Here is a 24409-nt window from a genome sequence, read left to right as displayed (position 1 = left end):
ATCAATTACCTATGAATACTCCAAAAACATCATATGAACACATTTAAAAACATCATCAAACTCCTTTGAATACTCCCAAAACACCACTGAATACTACCAAAACACCACTGAATACTTCTCAAACACGACTAAAAATCACCAGAAGCTAAGATCAGCACTACCAGCTAATACCCATTTTATAGAAATCCCCACAAATTTTTCTTAAATGTAATGCACATTCCTCCCTACACTCACTAAATTTCTAATAAAATCCATTCCATACCATCTCCTCAAATCCACATAGATTAATATTATACTCATAACCCACAATTTTTCTCCTTTTAACTATTTAAACGGAAAAAAAAGTCACCACATTTTCATTTTGACTCAGTAATATTCACTACGTGTCACTTTTTTTTTAGAAAACACTTATTTTTTATAAATATATCATGAACACATCCAACTAAGATATGATATAAATCACATTCCCTCGATTTCGGTAATATGAACAAAATGTTTGGGATAACATTAGAACATTTCCAAAACACTTCCAAATTATGTTGAAACACATTCAAAAATATATTGGAACACTTCCAAAATACATTAGAGTACTCAAGAATTACTTTGAACTACTCCATTTTGGATATTTCCAAATTAGTTTTGGAGACTTTATTTTAAAATCGAACATTGCTTTCTTGTTGGTAAACAAAGTCAATGGTAGAACTATTTTCTCGATTTCCAAATAGAAACACAATCCTCGCTCTGACAGACGCCATAAACGGTGTTCACACACAAGGTAGAAAATCACATAGTCATTACATATCTCCTTACTGAACATCTATGTCAACACAGGTCAGACAGAGAGACGCCATAAATGTTATTCACACGCAAGCTAGATTTAAGATAATCATCTCTTTCCAGACCAACTGTGTCCTCTTATGCTAAAATTTAGTGAGGTCACAGGGCTGACAGACACCATGAAATTAACTTAAGTGAATTAAAAGTGTGCATGGAAGCACAACAGATATCTTCCTATTATTAACTTAAAAGCATAATCATACTGTGTCCCCTTATTAACATTAATATCTTCCCATTATTAACTTAAAAGCATAATCATACTTTTCTTCTTGTTAACTTTAATGAAGTAAATATTCTCTATGGTAGAAATGATTCTTGGTGTTCAGGTAGAGAGAGAGAGAGAGAGAGAGAGAGAGAGAGAGAGAGAGAGAAGGCCGAAATGGTAAGTAACACATTTCACGAAGAGGTAAATATAAGTTATATATTAGTTCAAATATATCTCTCTCTTCAAGTTATAATTACTTCCTCATAATAGTAATAATAATTTAAATGAATTAAATCACTGATACAAGGTAAATAATTTTGCTTACCTAATGAGGGATACCAAGCACTTCTTTCAATTCTAGAAGATAACTTCGAATCATCTTCTAATTCTTGATCTTGGTTAATGTTTTTAATTTCTTCTCTGACAACCATTGTTGTACGAATACCTTCTTCCTTAAATTTCATTATCATATCTACGAGTATGGGTTTATAATGTATATTCCAGATATAATCATTTGAAGTTTCATACCTCCCAGTACCTTTCAGAAAGATAACCTCTCTTATATTTTTATTGTCTTTCACACTTTTTATGACTCTCTCAATGGCTTCCTTGAAATATCTTATTCTGTCTGCAATAGTATCTTTCTTTAAACCATACACCAAATGAGAATCTCTTGATTTTTCAATTAAATTTTGAGAAATGGTATTTTCCTCCAATGGTCCAGCAATACCAAATTGACTTATTATGGCTGCTAAATAAGGAAGATTCAATTTTCTTTGATCCGGTGAAGGTTCAAACTCGATAACAGTTCCAGGAGTATCACGATCTTCAACTCTGCATCTTCTCAGGTTAAATAAAGGTTCTCTACTCCGATACACATCAGCATAAGGATATTTCTTACCCAAATAATAACTTGCACCATATCCTTTTATAGCAACACAATTCGCATGAAAAATAATGCATCGTACAGTTTTCCTTCTTCAATTTTAAAATATTTTTCCATCCTATTGTCTGTATCCACTTTCTTGAGATGGTTAATCGCTCCCTGGTGGAAGAGGTACTAATGTATGAACAACAAAGATCAGAGATGTTTATACAAATCACCATTCCTGGCAGACGTATGATCTCTATTCAGTTGCCTAATAATGTTTAAGAGTAATGGTGAATAAAATAAAAAAAAGTATTATAGAGATATTTTATTTGTCATATTTTACAATAATGACAATATTTCTAGAACGTTTTTTCATTTCCTTTGCAAAATCATGAATGATTTTAAGATATGCATACCAATCACCTCCGGCTGAAGCACATCCAATTCCTTCTGGAAACACAACTTTTTCCATTATAATCCCATTGGGATCTGTTAATAACCACTTAACAAGATCATTCATGCACTCTTTGAATATAATCTCATGACCTTTCTTTGTATCTAAATATTTGCATGCATTGTAGTAGGTCTTATCAACTTTACAGTTCATATAATATGTATGTGGAGGTCCCATCACATACTGTGCAAACATATTGGCAATCATTGGGTTATTTTTTCCATTATTTACAAATTTTATGCTCCCAAATTTATCAAGAGTGTCTTCCCTAGCTAGATTTGCTTTATGACATCCAGGTGATCTAAATAAATATGGATTGCTAAGTGGTAAAACCTGACTTAAAGCATCAGCAAGACCTCCCTTTTTCAATTTAACAGCACAACAATTTGCTTGTTGTGCTAAAAGAATTTTATCACTGCCACTAAAGTCTTTCGTAATAGTACCTTTCATTAATGAAAGATATTTTTCTTCATCTTTTCCTGATTCACTATGGTTATTCTCTGCTTCTTTACCTGTAATTTTGATAAAATATAGTATTATATCCCATAAATTAACTTTGTTACTCATATGAAAAAAAGAATATTTCTCATTAGAATTTCTAAAAATTACATTGTGGGTGAATTTACTCAATAATATCTCATTAAAAACTCACGTTCAAAATCTTCCATTGCTATAAGCATTTCTTTATTGGTGAGATATTGTTCAGTCACTTTCCTTCGTTTTGGAGGGTTGTGATCAAGGTCTTCTATTGAATTAGTCATTTCTTTATCAGAGCAGTGATGTGGACACTTTTGCTTCTGTAACAATTTTTTTTTCGCATGTAACTTCCACTTATTAATTGAACTTTTACTCTTGTTAACTTAAACACAAGATGACTCTAACATGAATTTTTTTTAGACTATAACAAAAATCTGAATTTTTACAGTCCAGGGAACTTACGTAGATCTGAAGTCTCCATCTAAATACTCTTTTAACTCAATAGAGATGTGTCTTCATATACTCTTTTCACCACGAGGGTTGTCGAGTTAGTGGTTTTTATATCTATATGTGTAGAGAAATTTGTTCCATGAAAAACATTACGTGACATCACCATGACGATAGGTGAATGAACCTACACGAGTTTAGTCACTCCATGACCTCTTGTTATCCTGTTTTAACGTGTTGATGGATAGTGACGTCACGCTTTTAGCTCATTTAAGTTAATAAGGGGAAGATACCTGCTCAATCCTGTTTGGTGGAGCGTAATGTCACAAGCAAGTAGTAAGTGTTGCCAAAAAAAATATTGTCTAAATATTTATTTTTACTGAAAAATAAGGAAAGTTAACAATGGCTAAACATATTAATTAAAATATATGATGGATAATATATATGCTTTGAAGAAATTCCATGTAATGTGTATTTGTATTATTAAAAAAATGATATTCGATGATGACAGCGATTGAAATTTTTGGTATAAATTCTTGGAGTGAAATGGTAAGGAATCACTTGAACAGAAGAAGAAATATGGAGGTGGTTGCTGTTAACTCTATTGAATTAAACAGAGTGACAAAACATACTAGTGTCATGTTTATAGAAATGTTATATACAATTAAGAGAGTTGAACCCATTCAAAAAAGAGTTGACGTAGAATGTGTTCTCTCAAAAGAAGAGATTGTAGCTGAGGTACAAGAAATGACTCGACGATGGAGTGAAGAAATATTGGAAAATTTATTGTTATGAGAATGTGAATGGAGTAGTCATTTATCTCAAACTTTTATTATACCAAAGCCCAAAAAATTAATTATGAAAATGGATTTTGAAATGGGTTTTGAAATAGCTAAGTTTAATCATAATGAAATTTTCATTTAATACTATTTAGCAACTCTTTATGTGTATGGGAGAGTTGTGTGTAAGTTACCACCAGACATTGTCAGGGAACCACATGGAAAGCATCTAATATGGAAAAACTTGGTGATTTTATTATTTGTGAAAGATCTTCCTTGGTTGGAATTTTGCAACACTGTCAATCAACTCTTAAGGAAAGATGGTGAATCATTGAGTGAAAAGAATTTTCAACGAGTTAAGAAATTGGTTAGAAAATGTACTTGATTTGCATGAATTCATTGATGAAATGGTAACAGAGTGGAGTGACGATCTGGTATATTATATTTTGGAAAACAATTTACCTGATAACTTTGTGAGTCAAATATTTAATAGACAGTATAATCTGTGCATTTTGCATAGATGGTACAACACAAAGAAGTGGAAATTAATTTGGAGATAACTTTTCACAGATATTAAACAATATATTAAAATCATTAAAACTGTGTGAGTAACTTATAAGGTAAGCAAAATTATTTACCTCGTATCAGTGGTTTAATTCATTTAAATTATAATTATTATGAGGAAGTAAATATAACTTGAAGAGAGAGATATATTTGAACTAATATATAACTGGTATTTACCTCTTCGTGAAATGTGTTACTTACCATTTCGGACTTCTCTCTCTCCCTCTCTCTACTTGAACACCAAGAATCATTTCTACCATAGAGAATGTTTACTTCATTAAAGTTAACAAGAAGAAAAGTATGATTATGCTTTTAAGTAAATAATGGGAAGATATTAAGTTAACGAGAGGAATACTGACGTAACACTTGAGAGACATATGTTTGGGATAGTGAAAAAAAAATATGAAACTTTTAGTTGGTTTATATCTTTTACAGATGATGATGCAAAATTCTCCCCATTATATGCTTATGAAATAAAAAAAAATATTAACATTTACAGGTACCGATGTGACGGGACTTGGAAGAACAAGAAAAAGACCTAGAGAGGAGGATTTATGATGTTTAGAGTGTGTTGTTACACCAAGATTAATAATATATGATGATTCATTCATTAAAAAGAGAAATGTTTAATAAAAAATTTTAAGACATGATGATTTTTAAATCAATCAATCCTTACCATGAAAAAAATATTGAGATAGAATACCAATATTATATCTCTTATACATGTTTACTTCGTTTAAGTTAACAAGAAGAAGAAAAGTATGATTATGCTTTTAGGTTAATAATGGAAAGATATTTAAGTTAATAAGGGGACACAGTATGATTATGCTTTTAAGTTAATAATGGGACACAATATGATTATGCTTTTAAGTTAATAATGGGAAGATATCTGTTGTGCTTCCATGCACACTTTTAATTCATTTAAGTTAATTTCATGGTGTCTGTCAGCCCTGTGACCTCACTAAATTTTAGCACAAGAGGACGCAGTTGGTCTGGAAAGAGATGATTATCTTAAATCTAGCTTGTGTGTGAATAACATTTATGGCGTCTCTCTGTCTGACCTGTGCTGACACAGATGTTCAGTAAGGAGATATGTAATGACTATATGATTTTCTACCTTTGGTGTGAACACCATTTCATGGCGTCTGTCAGAGTGAGGATTGTGTTTCTATCCGGAAATCGTGTGAATATTTCTACCATTGACTGTGTTTACCAACAAGAAAACAATGTTCGATTTTAAGATAAAGTCTCCAAAACTAATTTGGAAATATCCAAAATGGAGTCGTTCAAAGTAATTCTGGAGTATTCTAATGTATTTTGGAAGTGTTCCAATATATTTTTGAATGTGTTCCAACATAATTTGGAAGTGTTTTGGAAATGTTCTAATGTTATCCCAAACATTTTGCTCATATTACTGAAATCGAGGGAATGTGGCTAAAATGTGATTTATATCATATCTTAGCTGGATGTGTTCATGATATATATATAAAAAATAAGTGTTTTCTAAAAAAAAGTGGCACGTTGTGAATATTACTGAGTCAAAATGAAAATGTGGTGACTTTTTTTCTGTTGAAATAGTTAAAACGAGAAAAATTGTGGGTTATGAGTATAATATTAATCTATGTGGATTTGAGGAGATGGTATGGAATGGATTTTATTAGAAATTTAGTGAGTGTAAGGAGGAATGTGCATTATATTTAAGAAAAATTTGTGGGGATTTCTATAAAATGGGTATTAGCTGGTAGTGCTGATCTTAGTTTCTGGTGATTTTTAGTGGTGTTTAAGAAGTATTCAGTGGTGTTTTGGTAGTATTCAGTGGTGTTTTGGGAGTATTCAAAGGAGTTTGATGATGTTTTTAAATGTGTTCAAATGATGTTTTTGGAGAATTCAAATGTAATTGATTTTTTTTATTTTGGTGTTGTTCAAAGCACAGTGTGGTGTGCATGAGTTAGTTTTTATGATGTTGTAAAGTTTGGAGAATACGGGAGGAGTTTGGTGGATGAGTTGTAATTTAATGAAATGTATAAGTGTAGATGAGAATGTAAATTGCTGGGTGAGTTAGAGAAGACAAAAATGTTACGTGATCTTAGTAAAAGTATAGATAGTTTCAGTGATCTTGACGTAAGCGAGCTTAGCTTTTAGTGATCTTGGTTATGATGTTTTGAGAGAATGTGTGTATAAAACATGTGATCTTAGTGGAGGGGGTAAGAATTTGGTAAACATCTTGACCGTGGTGATCTTAGGTACTGGAGATATAACAGGCTGAAACAAGTAACTTCCTCTCATTAAGTTAAATAAAGTAAAAGTGGGGCGTGACATCGCGTGTTGGTGGCAGTGAGGTGAGTGTATTAGATATTGTATTGAGTTGGTGATTGTGATTTTTTGTGTGACTGTTTATAAAAATGAGCGTGGGGTTGTTTTGGGAGTATTCAAAGGAGTTTGATGATGCTTTTGAATGTGTTCAAATGATGTTTTTGAAGTAATCAACGGTAATTGATGTTGCTTTTGGTGTTCAAAGTAAAGTGTGGTGTGTGGGTGTATGTTTGTGTTAGTTTTGGTAAAATGTCTCATGTCATAAGTTTTTGAGTTAGTTTTTGTGATAATGTTGTGAAGTCTGGAGACTGAGGGAGGAGTTTGGGTAATGAGTTGTAATTTAATGAAATTATATAAGTGTAGATAAATTAGAGATGTCATATCTTATTTGGGAGTATTCAAAATGTTATTTTGAAAGTGTTTTAGTGCTGTTTGGAAATGTTCAAAAGTGTTTTTGTGAGTATTCTATGATTTATGAGAGTGTTCGAAGTAATCTGGGAGTTGTTCTGTAGTGAGATAATAAAGGTTGTCGATGAGAGAATATTTCTTAAGAGAGATTAAGAAAAGTGTGTGTGTGTGTGTGTGTGTGTGTGTGTGTGTGTGTGGGTATTAACTTCATAATATGTAAAATTGTGACTAGTGAATTTATCGAAAAGTGGTTGAGGAATTATTTGGGTTATCCTGGGTTCTGAGTGAAAATGTGTATGGATTGAGATGTTGACAATGATGAAGATCCAGAAATAAAGGCACAGAATTTCTTCAAGAGAAAAAGAATTACTCTATGTTGATTTTAGTCAATGAATTGTACCTTTTTTCAATTAATTTGCATTTTTTTTGTTGGATGCATATGAAATTCATATGAAATATTGTGTATTGGTTGTATAATAAATAAATAAATGAAAATATTGTGTATTAGTGTTATCCTGCATTTTAAGTTAATGTTTGGTCGACAAGATTCAGCCTGTTGGTCTGTGTGAGGTCATCACGTAACGTCACTGACTGCTGGGTAAACACAGGTGGGGTGACGTCACACTTGTTTAGACCTGTATTAAGAGAAAGTACCATGCCCCATAGGGGGAGTTCATTTGAATGCTTACCCCCACAGTGGGCGAACCCAAAAACTTGATCGAAGGAGATGGAGGGAAAATCTTCGTACTATTGATATCGAGAAAAACTTGATCCAAGGAGATGGAACAGGAATTTTGGGATGGGGTGGAAGTGGGTGGTGTGGGGGAGGGTGTTGATCCAAGGAGTTAGAGATCATATGAAATTTGAAGCCCCATAGGGGGAGTCCATTTTGATTGCTAGATATCATAAGAAATTCAAAACCCCATAGGGGGGGTCCATTTTGAATGCTTACCCCCATAGGGGAACCCAAAAAACTTGATCCAAGGAAGTGGAGGGAAAGTCTTTGTATTATTGGTATCGAGAAAAGCTTTATCCAAGGAGATGGAGCAGGAATTTTGGGATGGGGGTGGAAATGGGTGGTGTTGGGGGATGGTGTTGATCCAAGGAGTTAGAGATCATAAGAAATTCGAAACCCCATAGGGGGAGTCCATTTTGATTGCTTACCCCCATAGGGGGGAACCCAAAAACTTAATCCAAGGAGATGGAGACCATAAGAAAATGTAATTCAAAAAAAAAAATTGAAAAAATTTGGGGTGGGGGTGAAAGTGGGAGGGGAACCTCAAAAACTTGATCCTATGAGATGGAGACCACAAGAAAATAAAAAAAAATGAAAAAAATAGGAAAAAAGTTCGGGGAGCGGGGGCGATCTGCACAACACTGCAGAAGGCGCAGGCGAGGGCGTGGGCGGGAATGGGTTGGCACGGGCAGGTGCCGGTTGGGTGGGCGTGCGGGCGGGCAGCGAGGGTGGGCGCAGGTCGGGCGGGCGCACGCGGCGAGAAGCCATACAGCCATAGACCTTTTCAGGAGGAAGCCGCTCAGGAAAAGGAAGCCACTCTGCCATGGAAGCCATACAGCCACTTTCATCACTATTTTCAGTTCCCCGTGGAATGCCCCTCTCATCCTGGTTCCCAAGAAAGATGGAACCTGACACCTTGTTATCGATTACAGGAAACTGAATGCTTTTACGATCCCAGACCGATTTCCATTGCCAGTTCTGAGTGACCTGTTGCAGATCATCGGTGATAAGGTCTTTTCGATTCTTGATCTTCAAGGGTTTTGGCAGATCCCATTTGATGACCAGAGCTTTCTCCCTGCCAACCAGTCATTATCAGTTCAGGAGGATGCCCTTTGGCTGGTGCAGAAGCTCGATCACATTCAGTCATTTGGTGATGACGATTTTCCATATTCTCCTAGGTGGCATGCTCATGGTCTACCTAGATGATTTTGTCGTCATGTCAAAAGATGTCACTACACATCTCAAGAAATTTGGCAGGGTTTTGGAAAAACTAGCACAGGCTAACCATAAGGTAAAGCTCTCCAAATGTCAGTTCCTGCAGAAGAAAATCAAATTTCTGGGTCATGTTGTGATTCAGAATGGCATAAAGACAGAGGAGTCTAAAATCTCGGCTGTGCAGAAATTCCCTAGACTTATGATGGCAGATACAGTTTATTCCTTCATAATCCTGGTGGGTTTCTACTGCACCTTCATAGCCGGTTTCTCCACCATCATCTCACCCCTGACACGCCTACGTAAGAAAGACACCCTTTTGAGTGGACGTATGATCAGGAACATGCTTTTGTTACCCTTTAGAATAAGTTAACGTCAGCCTCAGTCCTTAGATTTCCTGATTTCACCAACGCATTTACCTAGACGACGGATACCATCAAAGTTGGCATTGGTGCAGTCTCGTCGCAGGAATCTAATGGTAAGAAACAGCCTATTGCCTATGCTAGCCGTGTCCTTACTAAAGCAGAAGTCAATTACTCAGTGACAGAGCTAGAAGCTTTAGCCATTGTATGGGCTTTGAGTCATTTTCGAGACATCATCTACCAATACCCTATCAAGATTTACACTGATCATCTACCTTTGTTGGCCCTTTTTGCAAATAAGAACCTCTTGGGAAAGCATGCTCAGTGGTCCCTCATGTTCAATGTCTACAACCCAGAAATTTGCTGTGTACCGGGTAAGCAAAATGTAGCTGATGCCCTGTCGAGGCATATAGCATTCATGAGCATTGACAGCTCATTCTCTATTGAGGATCTTGAGAGAGCCCAGTGGCAGGACTCTGTCTGGTGGTCAGTCCTTCGATTCCTGACCAAGGAGGATGTTGGCTTGCAGCTCAAGTCTCCAGTCCCACTAAAGAACTTAATAGTCAACCAAGGAGTGTTTTGCTGTGTTGCACAACTGGTGGATCCCGGCAAAACCATACTGGCGTCCCTGGTACTAGCTATTCTCAGGCTGATCGACGATGTCCCAAGTGCAGCGCACCCTGGGAAGGACCAGCGTGTTGTTTGTCTACAGCACAAGGGTACCATTATGGATCCTAATCCTATTCTAAAGTATCCCATTACAAAGGAGACCTGGGAGAGAACTGGCGACCTATTGCAAAACTTTTCGACTTCGGAGAAGGAAAATAAGCACCTGCTTGTAATGGCAGATAACTTGAGACAGTACTGTAAATTAGTACCCATTTGTGACAAAACTGCTGAGACTGTTGCAAATGCTTTCCGTGAGCATGTCATTCTCCATCATGCCTGCCAACGTGTCCTGTCGGACAATGGGTCCGAGTTCATAAACGCCATAATGCAGGATCTTTGATCCAGATTTAACATTCACCAAGCACCAGTAGCTCCACGCCACCCTGCGAGTAATGGCCTTGAAGAACGTACAAATCGCAAAGTCGTGGAGGTGCTCAGAGTAACCGTTAACCCGAGTTGTACTACATGGGATGAGGCTACCCCAGATGTTCAGTGTACGTTAAACTCTTCCCTTAACAGCTCAATCGGTGAGACACCTCATTTTGCTTTGCATGGCTATGAGAAGTGCTTACCTTATGAAATTCTGTTTGCTCCGCCTCAACCTACTTACAACACTGATAACCCCAGCATAATTAAGATCCAGACCATGCAGCTCGTTTTTCAGTTGGTACGAGAAAACCTTATGAAAGCTACTGATAGGTTTACGTCTGGTCACAGTGCACCAGATTGCAAAGTTATCTTTCTCAACCCAACGAAGACCCCAGGTTTGCATAAACTTGTTCCCAAATTCGTTTGTCCTTACCGTGTCCTCCAGCAGCTCTGCTGCAATAAGTTTAAGGTGAGGGAGATTGCTATTGGAACTATCAAAGAAGCTCACCTTGACCACATGAAGTATGTTGACCATGTGCAAGCCGAAGCAGAGGTAGAGTTGCATGTGTTGCAAATTCACAATCAGACTCATGGTAATGACAGCCCATCTACTTCTTCAATCGCTTCTCCTGTGACTGATGGCAATCCAGTAAGGCTCCATACTTACGGCTTAAGACCCAGGACAGCAGTACATATCTCTGACACTGACATACCTTCTGACTTGTCCGACTCCTACACTAGCTACGCTAATTGTTTGCTTGCAGAAATGGGTATTATTGCACACATATTGTAAAGTTAGTTAATACTGGAGTCAGGGTGAACATCATGTAAATATGTAAATTATTTTAGAAGGGTATCGGTAGTATAACGAATTCCATGGAAATAGTGTTATTGTAAATATGTGCACCCAGTGTGTCTTTTAAAGCCTGTATTAAGGTCAGGGCAGTGCTGCCTTTGAGTAATTTGTCAAACCTTAGGAAATGCTTCTGTCAGTCATTGTTTGCAGATGTGAGGATGGAACAGTATTTGTGGACAAGTAGTTGAGCCTGATGTTTCAGCCCTGTGGAAAACTTGTATATAGAAGATTTTAGTTCCAGTTCTGACGTCTCCTTGCTCTGTCCTCAATCAAGCTGCGAAGGCATGCCAATTTTCTCTTCCCTCAGGATGGGAGAGTTTATTTTATGCCTTCTACATTTTATGTCCATTTTGATTTTCAAGTGAGCGAAAGCCAGCACCCCTGGGTTAACTATTGTAAGTAATTCTTTCACACCTTCGTGCCCACCAGTAATGCATTCGGTTACTTTTAATCATTTTTTCACCTAGCTGCCGCACGTCCTTGGCACATTCTTGATTTCCCTTCAAACTGCCAATCAAATGAATTCCTTCATTATTATTACTTTTTGTCGCTAACAGGAATTGAAGAATATTCACACTTATACACTAATCTCAAAATCTAGTTTTCAAAAGCCAGAATATGAACTGTACCATCATTCTCACCTGCCAAAAGCTTCACAGTCTTGTATAGTTTGTGGTAATTCACAGCCAATAGTCTCAGGCAGGAAGACAGTAAGACAACCAGAGACTAGTGACAACACACCAAATATAAGTAGTGGTAATGGCTTGTATGTATCAGCCTGTGGAAGACGTAAAATGCATTATTATTCAATAAGATTATTCCTGACATTTAAAACATCGAAGAAGTATAAGAAAAACATAACTAATAACAAAATTTGTGCAGTATAATATTTTCTGAAAGAAGAATAGTTAAAAGTACAGAACTTCAATAGAGAATAGTAAAAAAAAAAATTCTATATCATGAATGGATAAACTACAGACTCTTCCTGTTGAATACAGTAATCATTATATTTACCATTAGGTAAACCCAGAGTTGCTAACACGTTCTTTCTTAATACAAACTTAACAATGCTTCAAATATACCAACTTTCTTCTTACTGGGAAACACAACTGTTTACATGTTGAAGTGGACCAGAGGAGCTTCACTCTAGTTATTACACATAAAATGTTGAATGGACCAGAGCTTCACTCTAGCTATTACACGTAAACAAAATGTTGAAGTGGACCAGAGGAGCTTCTGTCTAGTTATTACACGTAAACAAAATGTTGAAGTGGACCAGAGGAGCTTCCCTCTAGCTATTACACGTAAACAAAATGTTGAAGTGGACCAGAGGAGCTTCACTCTAGTTATTACACACAAACAAAATGTTGAAGTGGACCTAAGAAGCTTCTCTCTAGTTATTACACGTAAACAAAATGTTGAAGTGGACCAGAGGAGCTTCTGTCTAGTTATTACACGTAAACAAAATGTGGGAATGACCTATGTAGCATTGTACACAGTGCACCACTTATGTAAATATTGCCATCAATCTTGTCCAAGATACATTACACAAGCTGCATATAGTGCACCTTTAATGTAAATATTACCATCAATCTTGCACAAGACACATTACACAAGCTGTGTATAGTGAACCACTCATGTAAATATTGCCATCAATCTTGCAATCTCATAAAAAAACAAGAATATTGTCCTAACTAAACCTAATGAAACACCACTGCATCCCACTGACACAGCTAACAAGATAAACCACCTCTTCTCAACCATAGGATCTAATCTCGCCAATAAAATCCCACGTACCAATGCCCATGCCAGGGACTACCTAGATGGGAATTTCCCAAATTCCTTCTGTCTTGTACCAACTGAGCCCACGGAAGTCACCGAGATTATAAAGTCACTTAAAAATAACTCAGGGAATCTGTCTTATGTCCCACCATTATTGTACAAGCGAGCGGCCCATGTCCTTTCGCATGCTATTTCATTGCTTTTTAACAAGTCACTAGAAACTAGCACCTTCCTGAAACTATTCAAGACAGCAAGGGTTACACCAATACATAAAGGTGGTGACCCTACAGATTTAAACAACTATAGGACAATAAAATGGTATAAAATACAGACAGGTTGTTAGGTAAGACACATATGCAACAGTTAGGTATCTTTATTTCGAAACGTTTCGCCTATGCAGTAGGCTTCTTCAGTCGAGTACAGAAAAGTTGATAGAAGCAGAAGATACTTGAAGACGATGTAATCAGTCCATCACCCTTGAAGTTTTGAGGTGGTCAGTCCCTCAGTCTGGAGAAGAGTATTGTTCCATAGCCTGAAACAATATGGAGTTGAAGTGACAGGATGGAGCCTATATACCGCCAGGAGGTGAGATGTAGGCCACTAGTAGTTGGAAGGTCAGGTCTACATCTCACCTCCTGGCGGTATATAGGCTTCATCCTGTCACTTCAACTCCATATTGTTTCAGGCTATGAAACAATACTCTTCTCCAGACTGAGGGACTGACCACCTCAAAACTTCAAGGGTGATGGACTGATTACATCGTCTTCAAGTATCTTCTGCTTCTATCAACTTTTCTGTACTCGACTGAAGAAGCCTACTGCGTAGGCGAAACGTTTCGAAATAAAGATACCTAACTGTTGCATATGTGTCTTACCTAACAACTATAGGACAATATCAAACTTACCATTGCTATCCAAAATCTTTGAGAAGCTCGTGCACAGGAGACTATATTCATTTATAACGGCACAAAACATACTCAACCCCTGCCAATTTGGATTCAGGAAAAATAAAAGCACTAATGATGCAATTATAAAAATGCTAGATCTGCTTTACACAGCATTGGAAAATAAGGAATATCCACTAGGAATTTTTATTGACCTAAGAAAAGCTTTTGACACAGTAGACCACAGCATCCTACTCCACAAACTTGACCATTATGATATAAGAAGCCATGCGCTTGCACATTTCAAATCTTACCTTACTAATAGGTATCAGTATGTCACCATTAAAGACACAGCATCAACAACACGGCCACTTGATACTGGAGTTCCGCAGGGAAGTGTCCTTGGTCCCCTGCTCTTCCTCATATACATCAATGATCTTCCAAATGTATCCCAAAACCTGAACCCCATTCTCTTTGCTGACGACATGACTTATGTCATCTCTCACCCTAATCTTGCCACCCTCAACACCATTGTTAACGAGGAGCTGATCAAAATATCGATTTGGATGACAGCCAATAAACTTATGCTTAACACTGACAAAGCCTACTATATTATGTTTGGTAGCAGAGCAGGAGTTGTGCAAATTAACATTAAGATCGACAACACTCTAATTGCCAGACATAATGAGGGCAAATTCCTAGGCCTATACCTCGACAAGAACCTAAATTTCAGCACCCATATCCAACACATAACCAAAAAGTATCCAAAACAGTTGGGATCTACGATACTACGTCCCACAAAATGCCCTTCTCACACTATACCATTCACTTATTTATCCATACCTCACATATGCTATTTGTGCTTGGGGATCAACTGCAGCAACACACCTAATGTCACTAATAACCCAACAAAAAGCTGCAGTAAGAATAATCACTAAATCCCATTCCTGGCAACACCCCCCCCCCACTCTTCATAGATCTAAACTTACTCCCTGTTCAGTACATCCACACTTACCACTGTGCAATCTACATCTACAGGACCTTAAATTCCAATATTAACCTTGACCTAAAACGCTTTCTTGATAGTTGTGACAGAACCCACAGGCATAACACCAGACACAAACATCTCTATGACATTCCCCGTGTCCGACTAAACCTTTGCAAAAATTCAATGTATGTCAAAGACCCTAAAATCTGGAACACCCTACCTGAAAACTCTAGAACTGCAGACACATTCATCACCTTCAAAACTACCATTAGAAAACATCTTATCTCCCTGATACACCCCGTCAACTAATTACACGAATACCTTCTGGTGGTTCACACTTACAATCACTCACCCATTTGACCATAAACAGAAATATCAATCTCAATCTTAAAATAATGAATCCTAACTAATCATAAGTTGGCCTGTGATACTCCAATACTGAAACTATGTATTGTGCCAAAACAAAAGCATTCACATTGCTAAACTCACAAACTAGTATTTAGTCAGCCATAATACCAACTTACCTCATAATTTGTAATATTTTAAAGTTAAGAATTAATCTAAGTCTGCCCGAAATACCTAGCCATGCTAGGTGCTTTAGTGGCCCCCTCTGTAATTAGTATTTTACTACATGTAAACCCCACAATAACCAAATTCTGTAAACTCAGCATTGTAATCCTTATAGAGAATAAACTTTGAATTTGAATATGACACATTACACAAGCTTCATATAGTGCACCTCTCATGTAAATATTGCCATCAATCTTGCACAAGACACTTGACACATGAATGTTGTAAATAACAGGAAAATCTTTCCTTGTTATGATTAATAAACTATAAAACTACATTTTTTTTTTTCAAATTTACTTTTGTGAATAATATTTTATTTAAAATTTTCTGCAATCCTATAACAATAGATTTGTTGAAAAATTCAGTTTGATGAAATTAGTATGAAAATTCTTCTACTTAAGATACAGTAGCATTTAGGGTTTGAAGCTGATCAGAAGAGTCATTCACTAGCTATTACACGGGAAACAGTTTTTTAAGTAAATTGACAAATTTAAATTCACACACCTCAAAGTGAGTAACAAGTTGTATTTTAATTAATTCAACAAATGGAAAAAGTTTGAAGCCGATCAAAAAGAACATTTTCTAGTAATTGATCTAAATCCACCAATGCATACTATTTTTTAGCTCAGTAAAATTTCAAATATGCACCAATTCTGTCTATATTGTGAGATATAATACATCATATGGAATGATGCTTCGTCGATAAAATTTGAAAACCAATAAGATATCATTCTAGAGTTACAGCACAGATTCCATTTTTTCTTTATTTTACTACAAGTTTGCGGCTACTCAAGCGATAATTAATAGGGTGTATATGGTTAAAAATATTCAAGATAAACTAAATAAAAAATAAAAAAATAAATAGAATACTTTAATCTATGAGCATTTAAAATTTGCATAATTAATAAATAATATGGTAATCACTTACTAAAGAAGCAATGAATGGTGCGAGAATAGCACCAAGACGAGCTGACATGGAACAAGTACCAACTCCCATAGTGCGGTACTCAGTTGGGAAGATCTCGGCGGAGTAGATGTACAGGCTGTTAAATGCTGCTGTGATTCCAAACTTACCCAACAAGCTCAGACCAACTACCACCCAGTAATTGTCTTTTATAATGAATGGGCAGAGAAAAAGAGGGATTACACAAATGCAGAGACAGTAATGTATTACACACTAGTAACTTTGTGTTCTACCTACCAATGTTTTGTTACATGTAAACTACATCATTTCTACCTGATAAGGAAATAAATAAATGTATTTGTAGGTTCAGTACAACTAATGCTCTCAAGATAATGTAAGTAATACTTGTATTAATCAGACTTTTTATCTCCATTGAGTTTAAATTAGCATAGCATAAATAAACACAGGTAAATGAACTGTATTGTTTTACCTCTATTTTAGACACAAATGTTCTCTGGAAAAGATGCCATCAGCAGTTGTAATCTCCATAGCCATCATTAGGGAATTATAGTAATTTAACAAATTACTATATGACAGTATTTGTTCTGAACAACAATAAATATTATCTGGGGATTTTATAAATATTTGAAATGAACATTACACACACACACACACACACACACACACACACACACACACACACACACACACACACACACACACACACAGCATGGGTTCATGGAAGGCAAATCATGTGTCACAAACCTTCTGGAGTTTTACGACAAGGTGACAGAAGTAAGACACGAGAGAGAAGGGTGGGTTGATTGCATTTTCCTGGACTGCAGGAAGGCCTTCGACACAGTTCCTCACAAGAGATTAGTGAAGAAGCTAGAGGATCAGGCGCATATAACAGGGAGGGCACTGCAATTGATCAAGGAATACCTGACAGGGAGGCAACAACGAGTCATGGTACGTGAAGAGGTATCACAGTGGGCGCCTGTGACGAGCGGGGTTCCACAGGGGTCAGTTCAAGGACCAGTGTTATTTTTGATATATGTGAACGACATGATCGACGAAATAGACTCTGAAGTGTCCCTATTTGCAGATGATGTGAAACTGATGAGAAGAATTAAATTAGATGAGGATGAGGCAGGACTGCAAAGAGACCTGGACAGACTGGACACGTGGTCCAGAAACTGGCTTCTCGAATTCAACCCTGCCAAATGCAAAGTCATGAAGATTGGGGAAGGGCAAAGAAGACCGCAGACAGAGTATAGGCTAGGTGGACAACGACTACAGACCTCACTCCGGGAGAAAGATCTTGGGGTGACCATAACACTAAGCACGTCACCAGAGGCACACATCAACCAAATAACTGCTGCAGCATACGGGCGCCTGGCAAACCTGAGAATAGCGTTCCGATACCTTAATAAGGAATCGTTCAAGACACTGTACACTGTGTATGTTAGGCCCATACTGGAGTATGCAGCACCAGTCTGGAACCCCCACCTGGTCAAGCACGTCAAGAAGTTAGAGAAAGTACAAAGGTTTGCAACAAGGCTAGTCCCAGAGCTCAGGGGAATGTCGTACGAGGAAAGGTTGAGGGAAATCGGACTGACGACACTGGAGGACAGAAGGGTCAGGGGAGACATGATAACGACTTACAAGATACTGCGGGGAATGGACAAGGTGGACAGAGACAGAATGTTCCAGAGAGGGGGCACAGAAACAAGGGGTCAAAATTGGAAGCTGAAGACTCAGACGAGTCACAGGGACGTTAGGGAGTACTTCTTCAGTCATAGAATCGTCAGGAAGTGGAATAGCCTAGCAAGTGAAGTAGTGGAGGCAGGAACCATACATAGTTTTAAGAAGAGGTATGACAAAGCTCAGGAAGCAGAGAGAGAGAGAGAGAGAGGACCTAGTAGCGATCAGTGAAGCGGCGGGGCCAGGAGCTGAGTCTCGACCCCTGCAACCACAATTAGGTGAGTACAGTTAGGTGAGTACACACACACACATATTTGTGTGTGTGTATTTATTTCAAATATCTCACAGAAACCAAGCTCACAGGGATGATAACAGATGCCATCTTTCCAATGGATATCAGATCCTGAGGAAAGACAGAGGAGACAGAGGGGATGGAGGAGTAGCACTGCTGATCAAAAATCGATGGGATTTTGATGAGCTGGAGAGAGGAGACAGAGGAGAAGCAAGAGATTACATAGTACTACCGCTTCAGTCTGGAGGTCCCACGGTGGTAATTGGAGTGATGTATAACCCATCGCAGAACAGCAGGAGACCAAGGCAAAAGTATGATGACAGCAAGAGAGCGATGGTTGACACACTAGCTGAGGTGGTCAGAAGGGCTCATTCAAGCAGGGCATAGCTATTGATCATGGGTGACTTCAACCACAAGGAAATTACTGGGAGAACTTGGAGTCAAATGGGGCCAAGAAACGTGGAGGGCTAAGATGATGGAGGTGGTACTGACAAACTTCATGTACCAACACGTAAGGGACACTACCAGAGACAGAGAGGATGAACCAGCGAGACTGGACCTAGTATTCACCTTGAGTAGTGCAGATATTGAGAATATCACATATCAAAGACCCTGGGGGCCAGTGATCATATGGTTTCAAGCTTCGAATACACAGTAGAGCTACAAGAGAAGGGGGAAGCAGGAAGAGACGCATTAATGAAGCCAAACTACAAGAAAGGGGACTATGCAAGCACGAAGAGCTTGCTGAACTGGATTCATTGGGACAGAGAACTGGCAGGGAAGTCAGTGGACGAGTTGATGGAATATGTGACAACTTCATGCAAGGAAGTTGAGGAGAGGTTTGTACCCATGGGTAACAGGAATAATGATTTTTCATTATTCCTGTTACCAGGATTAGCCCATGGTCCACCCAAAGGCACAGGGAGGCCAAAACCAAGTGTGCTAGGGAATGAAAGAAGTATAGAAGGCAAAGGACCCAGAAGAATAAGGAGACCGCTCATAGAGCCCGAAATTAATATGAACAGGTAAGACGGGAGGCCCAAAGGCAGTTTGAGAATCACATAGCAGCGAGAGCAAAATCTGACCCAAAGATGTTGTACAGCCACATCAACAGGAAAACAACAGTCAAAGACCAGGTAAACAGGCTGAGGAAGGAAGGAGGGGAGGTTATGTGAAGTGTGTGAAGTGCTCAACATGAGATTCTAAGAAGTGTTCACAGAGGAGACAGAAAGGCCTCCAGAAAGGCAGAGAGGTTGTGTACACCATCAAGTGCTGGACACAATGCATACAACCGAGGAAGAAGTGAAGAGGCTGTTAGGCAAGCTTAATACCTTAGAGGCGATAGGGCCGGAAAACATCTCTCCATGGGTCCTGAGAGGGAGCAGAGGCACTTTGTGTACCACTAACAACTATCTTCAACACATCTTCCGAAACAGGACGACTACCGGAAGTGTGGAAGACAGCAAATATAGTCCCAATTTTTGAAAAAGGAGACAGACACGTAGCACAAAACTACATACCATGTCACTGACATGTGTAGTATGCTAGGTCAAGGAATGAGCTTATCAACGACAGCCAGCACAGATTCAGGGACTGGAAATCCTGCATCACAAACCTACTGGAGTTCTATGACAGGTTGACGGTAGTAAGACAAGAGAAAGAGATGGGCAGGTAGATTACATTGTTTTGGACTGTAAGACGGCGTTTGACACAGTTGCACACAAGAGATTAGTGCAAAAGCTGGAGGACCATGCAGGGATAACAGAAGGCACAACAGTGGATCAGGGAATACCTGTCAGGAAGACAGCAGCGAGTCTTGGTATGTGACGAGGTGTCAGAGTAAGTGTCTGTAACGAGCGGAGTGCCACAGGGATCAGTTCAAGGACCGGTGCTGTTTCTGGTATTTGTGAATCACATGATAGAGGGAATAGAATCCGAAGTGTCCCTGTTTCCAGATGATGTGAAGTTGATGAGAAGAATTCTATTGGACGAGGATCAGGCAGAACTACATAGGGATCTGGACAGACTGCAAGCCTGGTCCAGCAACTGCCTTCTGAAGTTTAACCCCACCAAGTGCAAAGTTATGAAGATTGGAGAAGGGCAAAGAAGACTACAGATAGAGTACAGTCTATTGGGCCAGAGCCTACAAACCTCAGTCAATGAAAAGGATCTCGGTGTGCGTATAACACCGGGCACATCTTCTGAGGCGCACATCAACCAAATAACTGTTGCAGCATATGGGCGCCTGGCAAACCTAAGAAGAGCATTTCGACATCTAAATAAGGAGTCATTCAGGACCCTGTTCACTGTGTACGTTAGGCCCATACTGGAATATGCATTGCCAGTTGGGAACCCTCACCTAGCCAAGCATGTAAGGAAACTAGAGAAAGTGCAAAGGTTTACAACAAGACTAGCCCCGGAGCTAAGGGGTATGTCGTACGAGGAGAGGTTAAGGGAAATCGACCTGATGACACTGAAAGACAGGAGAAATAGGGAGGACATGATAACGACATATAAAATACTGAGAGGTATGGACTAGGTGGCAGGATGTTCCAGAGATGGGACACAGCAACAAAGGGTCACAGTTGGAAGTTGAAGACTTAGATGAACCACAGGGATGTTAGGAAGTATTTCTTCAGTCACAGAGTTGTCAAGAAGTGGAATAGCCTTGGTAGTGATGTAGTGGAGGCAGGATCCATACATAGCTTTAAAAAGAGGTATGATAAAGCTCACGGAGCGGAAAGAGTGACTGGGTAGTGGTCAGTTGAAGAGGCGATGCCACGAGCTGTGAATCGACCCCTGCAACTACAACTAGGTGAGGACACACACACACACACATATATATATATATGTATGTGTTTGTGTGTGTGCAGATATACCTCTTCAAGGTGGCTCCTTGGTACGGTGAAGAGACACTTGGGCCGAGGAATTTGGTCTCCTTCCTATGACCTAAACTAATTACCCCCTAATTCCCCCTTCTATATCCAATCCTCCCCATCTCCCTTTTACCCTTTCCTCTCCAACCCTTCCTTTTACTCTTCCTGTTTGTAGCCTCTGGGATCCTCCCCTCTGGCATTATGGTTTTTAAGTGGGAGGAAGTGTTTCGGGACTCATCCTACTTCTGTGGATCATCTGGAGGAACCCTGCACCCTTCCTGGATTTCCAGGAGGTCGGGTGGGGTGTCCTGCAGGTGATGGGTGTATCTCTGGATGCTGTCTGTTGGTTCTGCGATGTGGCAGCTGAGGGAGGTATGTTTTGTGGTGAGTATCTGACCACTCTCTCTTTTGTCTGCTGAGGTGGCTCGGTGGATGTGAGGTTGCTGTTCTGGGTCACTTGTTTATTGGCATGAAGGGTAGAGTATGACACGGGTTCCATGCTGCATCTGCGCTGGGGGCAATGTCGAGGTTCTCGTGGAAGAGAGGAGGAACTTACAGCCCTTTCATGCCTTCCAGTAACTGTCCCTCTGGCATCCCTCTTTCTTTCTTTTCTTTAAATAATAAGAAAGAAATGCTATCATCATAGAGTCTTTGTTCCGTGACCCCTCTCCTCCTCCCAGGCCTTTTTTCGCTACTGCATCTTGTTCCGACCCGGCTTCATTACTGAACCATTCTCCAGACTTTTCCCATACCCCAGTACTTTCTTCTGGTAGCACTTCGTCACCTACTCCAGGTGTCATTTCTCAGCCCATTTCTTCTAGTAACTCTGCCCCTTGCACATCTTCTACTATGCATTTGACCTCCCCAAATATGGTGCGAGGGCTTTTGGATTGCCCACCTGCCTCAGATCGGGCTGCCCACGGTCCTATGCCTAAATGTTTCAGACCATTTTCTGATGACAGCCTGTTGATTTCTGTTCATTCCACCAAGAAACGACCTACAGGACATCCTCTTCCTTTATGCACCATGTTTACAAGTACACAGTGGACAAATTCTTTTCCTTGTAACCGACGTTTCCATTTGATTATCTAACAGACCATAGTATCAATAAAGCTCTTTTACGAGATGTTGGCCGAAATATATCCTTTCACACTCTTCAGAGTGGTGAGCGTATGGTTACAGCTCAGAATGTGGGCTAAGTTCATGATCTTTCCCATGTTTCTTCCATTGATAACATTCCTATCAGAGTTCACAAGCATGCTATCCTCAGTTCTTGCAGTGGTACAGTGGTCTTACCATGTTCCATTGTACAGTGACATTTTTCTGTCTTGCAGTGACGATATTTTAGAGCAATTAGCCCTTCAGGACATTCTGATTCTCAAAGTGGATACATATGTCCTGCCCACTCATGAGCAGAGGCACTTTTCCAGTAACATCGCCCATTTAACCTTTGACTGTCCTGAATTCCCGTCCTCCATTTACATCATAGGACATCACCTAGGGGTCTGTAAAGTGGTCCCTATGCCCCAGCAGTATCGAAATTTTTGGCACTTTGAACATCCAGCTAAATTCTGCAGGTGTGGGGCAGAGTGCCCGATCAGCGGTGCTGCAGATCATGCTGATAGATTTTACAGTCTTCCCCCCATTTGTCTTAACTGCAACGAAACTCACCCTTCTTTTTCCCGCTGACGTCAGGTCTCTCTTAATGAACGTGAAATCCGTTGTCTTAAGGAGAGTGAAGGCCTTACTTATGCTATGGCTATCTCTTGGATCTGCCTTCAGAAGAATTTTCTTCGTGTTCCTAATTCTCGAGTAACTTGGAGACCTCCAACCTCGGCGGTACCCTCACCTACCAGCTCCTCCAGTGCTGTGTCTTCCGGGGTCACCTCCCCCCTGTCTCTAATTCTCCTGCAGTTTTATGTTCTGAAACTCCACCTCCTTACCTCTTCCTACCTCTACTTCTTCATCTTCTTGCCCACTAGTTTCTCAGTCTGCTTGGCCTCGTATGTTTGCACCTTCTTCGCGCCTATCACCTGCAAAGTTGAGCCTGTCTCCTGAGCCCAAGTCTCCTCGCATTCCTCTCGTGCTTACAATTCTCCTTTTCGGCATCGGTGCCTAGTTCTCACCCCCCTTCTCACTTTTACACTAAGGTGGAGGATCACCCCCGTTGCATGTTCCCCTCTTCTCCTGTTATCGCCAAACTTCTTCCCCAGCCCCATTCCAGCCGCCTTCCTCTTCTGTTTCACCGCAAGTATCATCTATCCCCCACCAGCACATCTCACCAGGTTAATACTCCCCTTCTCTCCCAGACCTCTTTGGTTGCAACCACAATTTTCCCGATCTCCATTTGTTCTCTTCTCACCTATCTCTGAAATCATAGTACCAGCATCTTCCTTGTCCGCTGAAACACTTGACGCTATCTTCGACTATACTGTGGAGACGAAACCCTCGATGGACACCCGTGCACCTCCTTATGCCCTTCCTCATTTTTCACAACCCTCGCAGCAGTCTTTTCCTTCACAGCATTCCGATTCCTACCTGCTTACTCGTTTCCCATTGCCTCCACACATTGACTTCATTGACCTTACTAAAGTCTGTAAATTACATTGCTTCTCACTGTTGGCATACCTAACTTTTTGAATAATGGTTTATATACAATGGAAAATTCGTGGCTTCAGGGGTAATCGGGGAGAGCTCCATGTGTTGCTCTCCCTGTTTTCCCCAGTGTATGACGGGTTACAGGAGCTCAAAATCTGTTCAGCTGTTATCCGTCCTGTTTTGGGCTATGTGCCATTGCATCCTTCTGATCCCTTTCCTGATGAAACTTTTAATGAGAGTGCACTTCTTGTGC

General features: G+C 39.4%; 1 protein-coding gene across 1 annotated transcript in view; it reads right to left on the bottom strand.

Annotated features, from left to right (window-relative positions):
* The window catches only part of LOC128701918 (organic cation transporter protein), a 210168-nt gene that overhangs the window by 7613 nt on the left and 178146 nt on the right, over positions 1-24409 (bottom strand). The window contains exons 11-12 of the mRNA XM_070099880.1: positions 16711-16892; positions 12201-12337 (exon numbers count right to left, since the gene is read on the bottom strand). Of these exons, the coding sequence (XP_069955981.1) occupies positions 12201-12337; positions 16711-16892 (319 nt within the window). The remainder of the gene's footprint in view (positions 1-12200; positions 12338-16710; positions 16893-24409) is intronic.

This window comes from Cherax quadricarinatus, chromosome 69 (assembly GCF_038502225.1).
Source record: "Cherax quadricarinatus isolate ZL_2023a chromosome 69, ASM3850222v1, whole genome shotgun sequence".
NCBI lineage: Eukaryota > Metazoa > Arthropoda > Malacostraca > Decapoda > Parastacidae > Cherax > Cherax quadricarinatus.
This window is presented reverse-complemented; position numbering and strand designations above follow the sequence as displayed.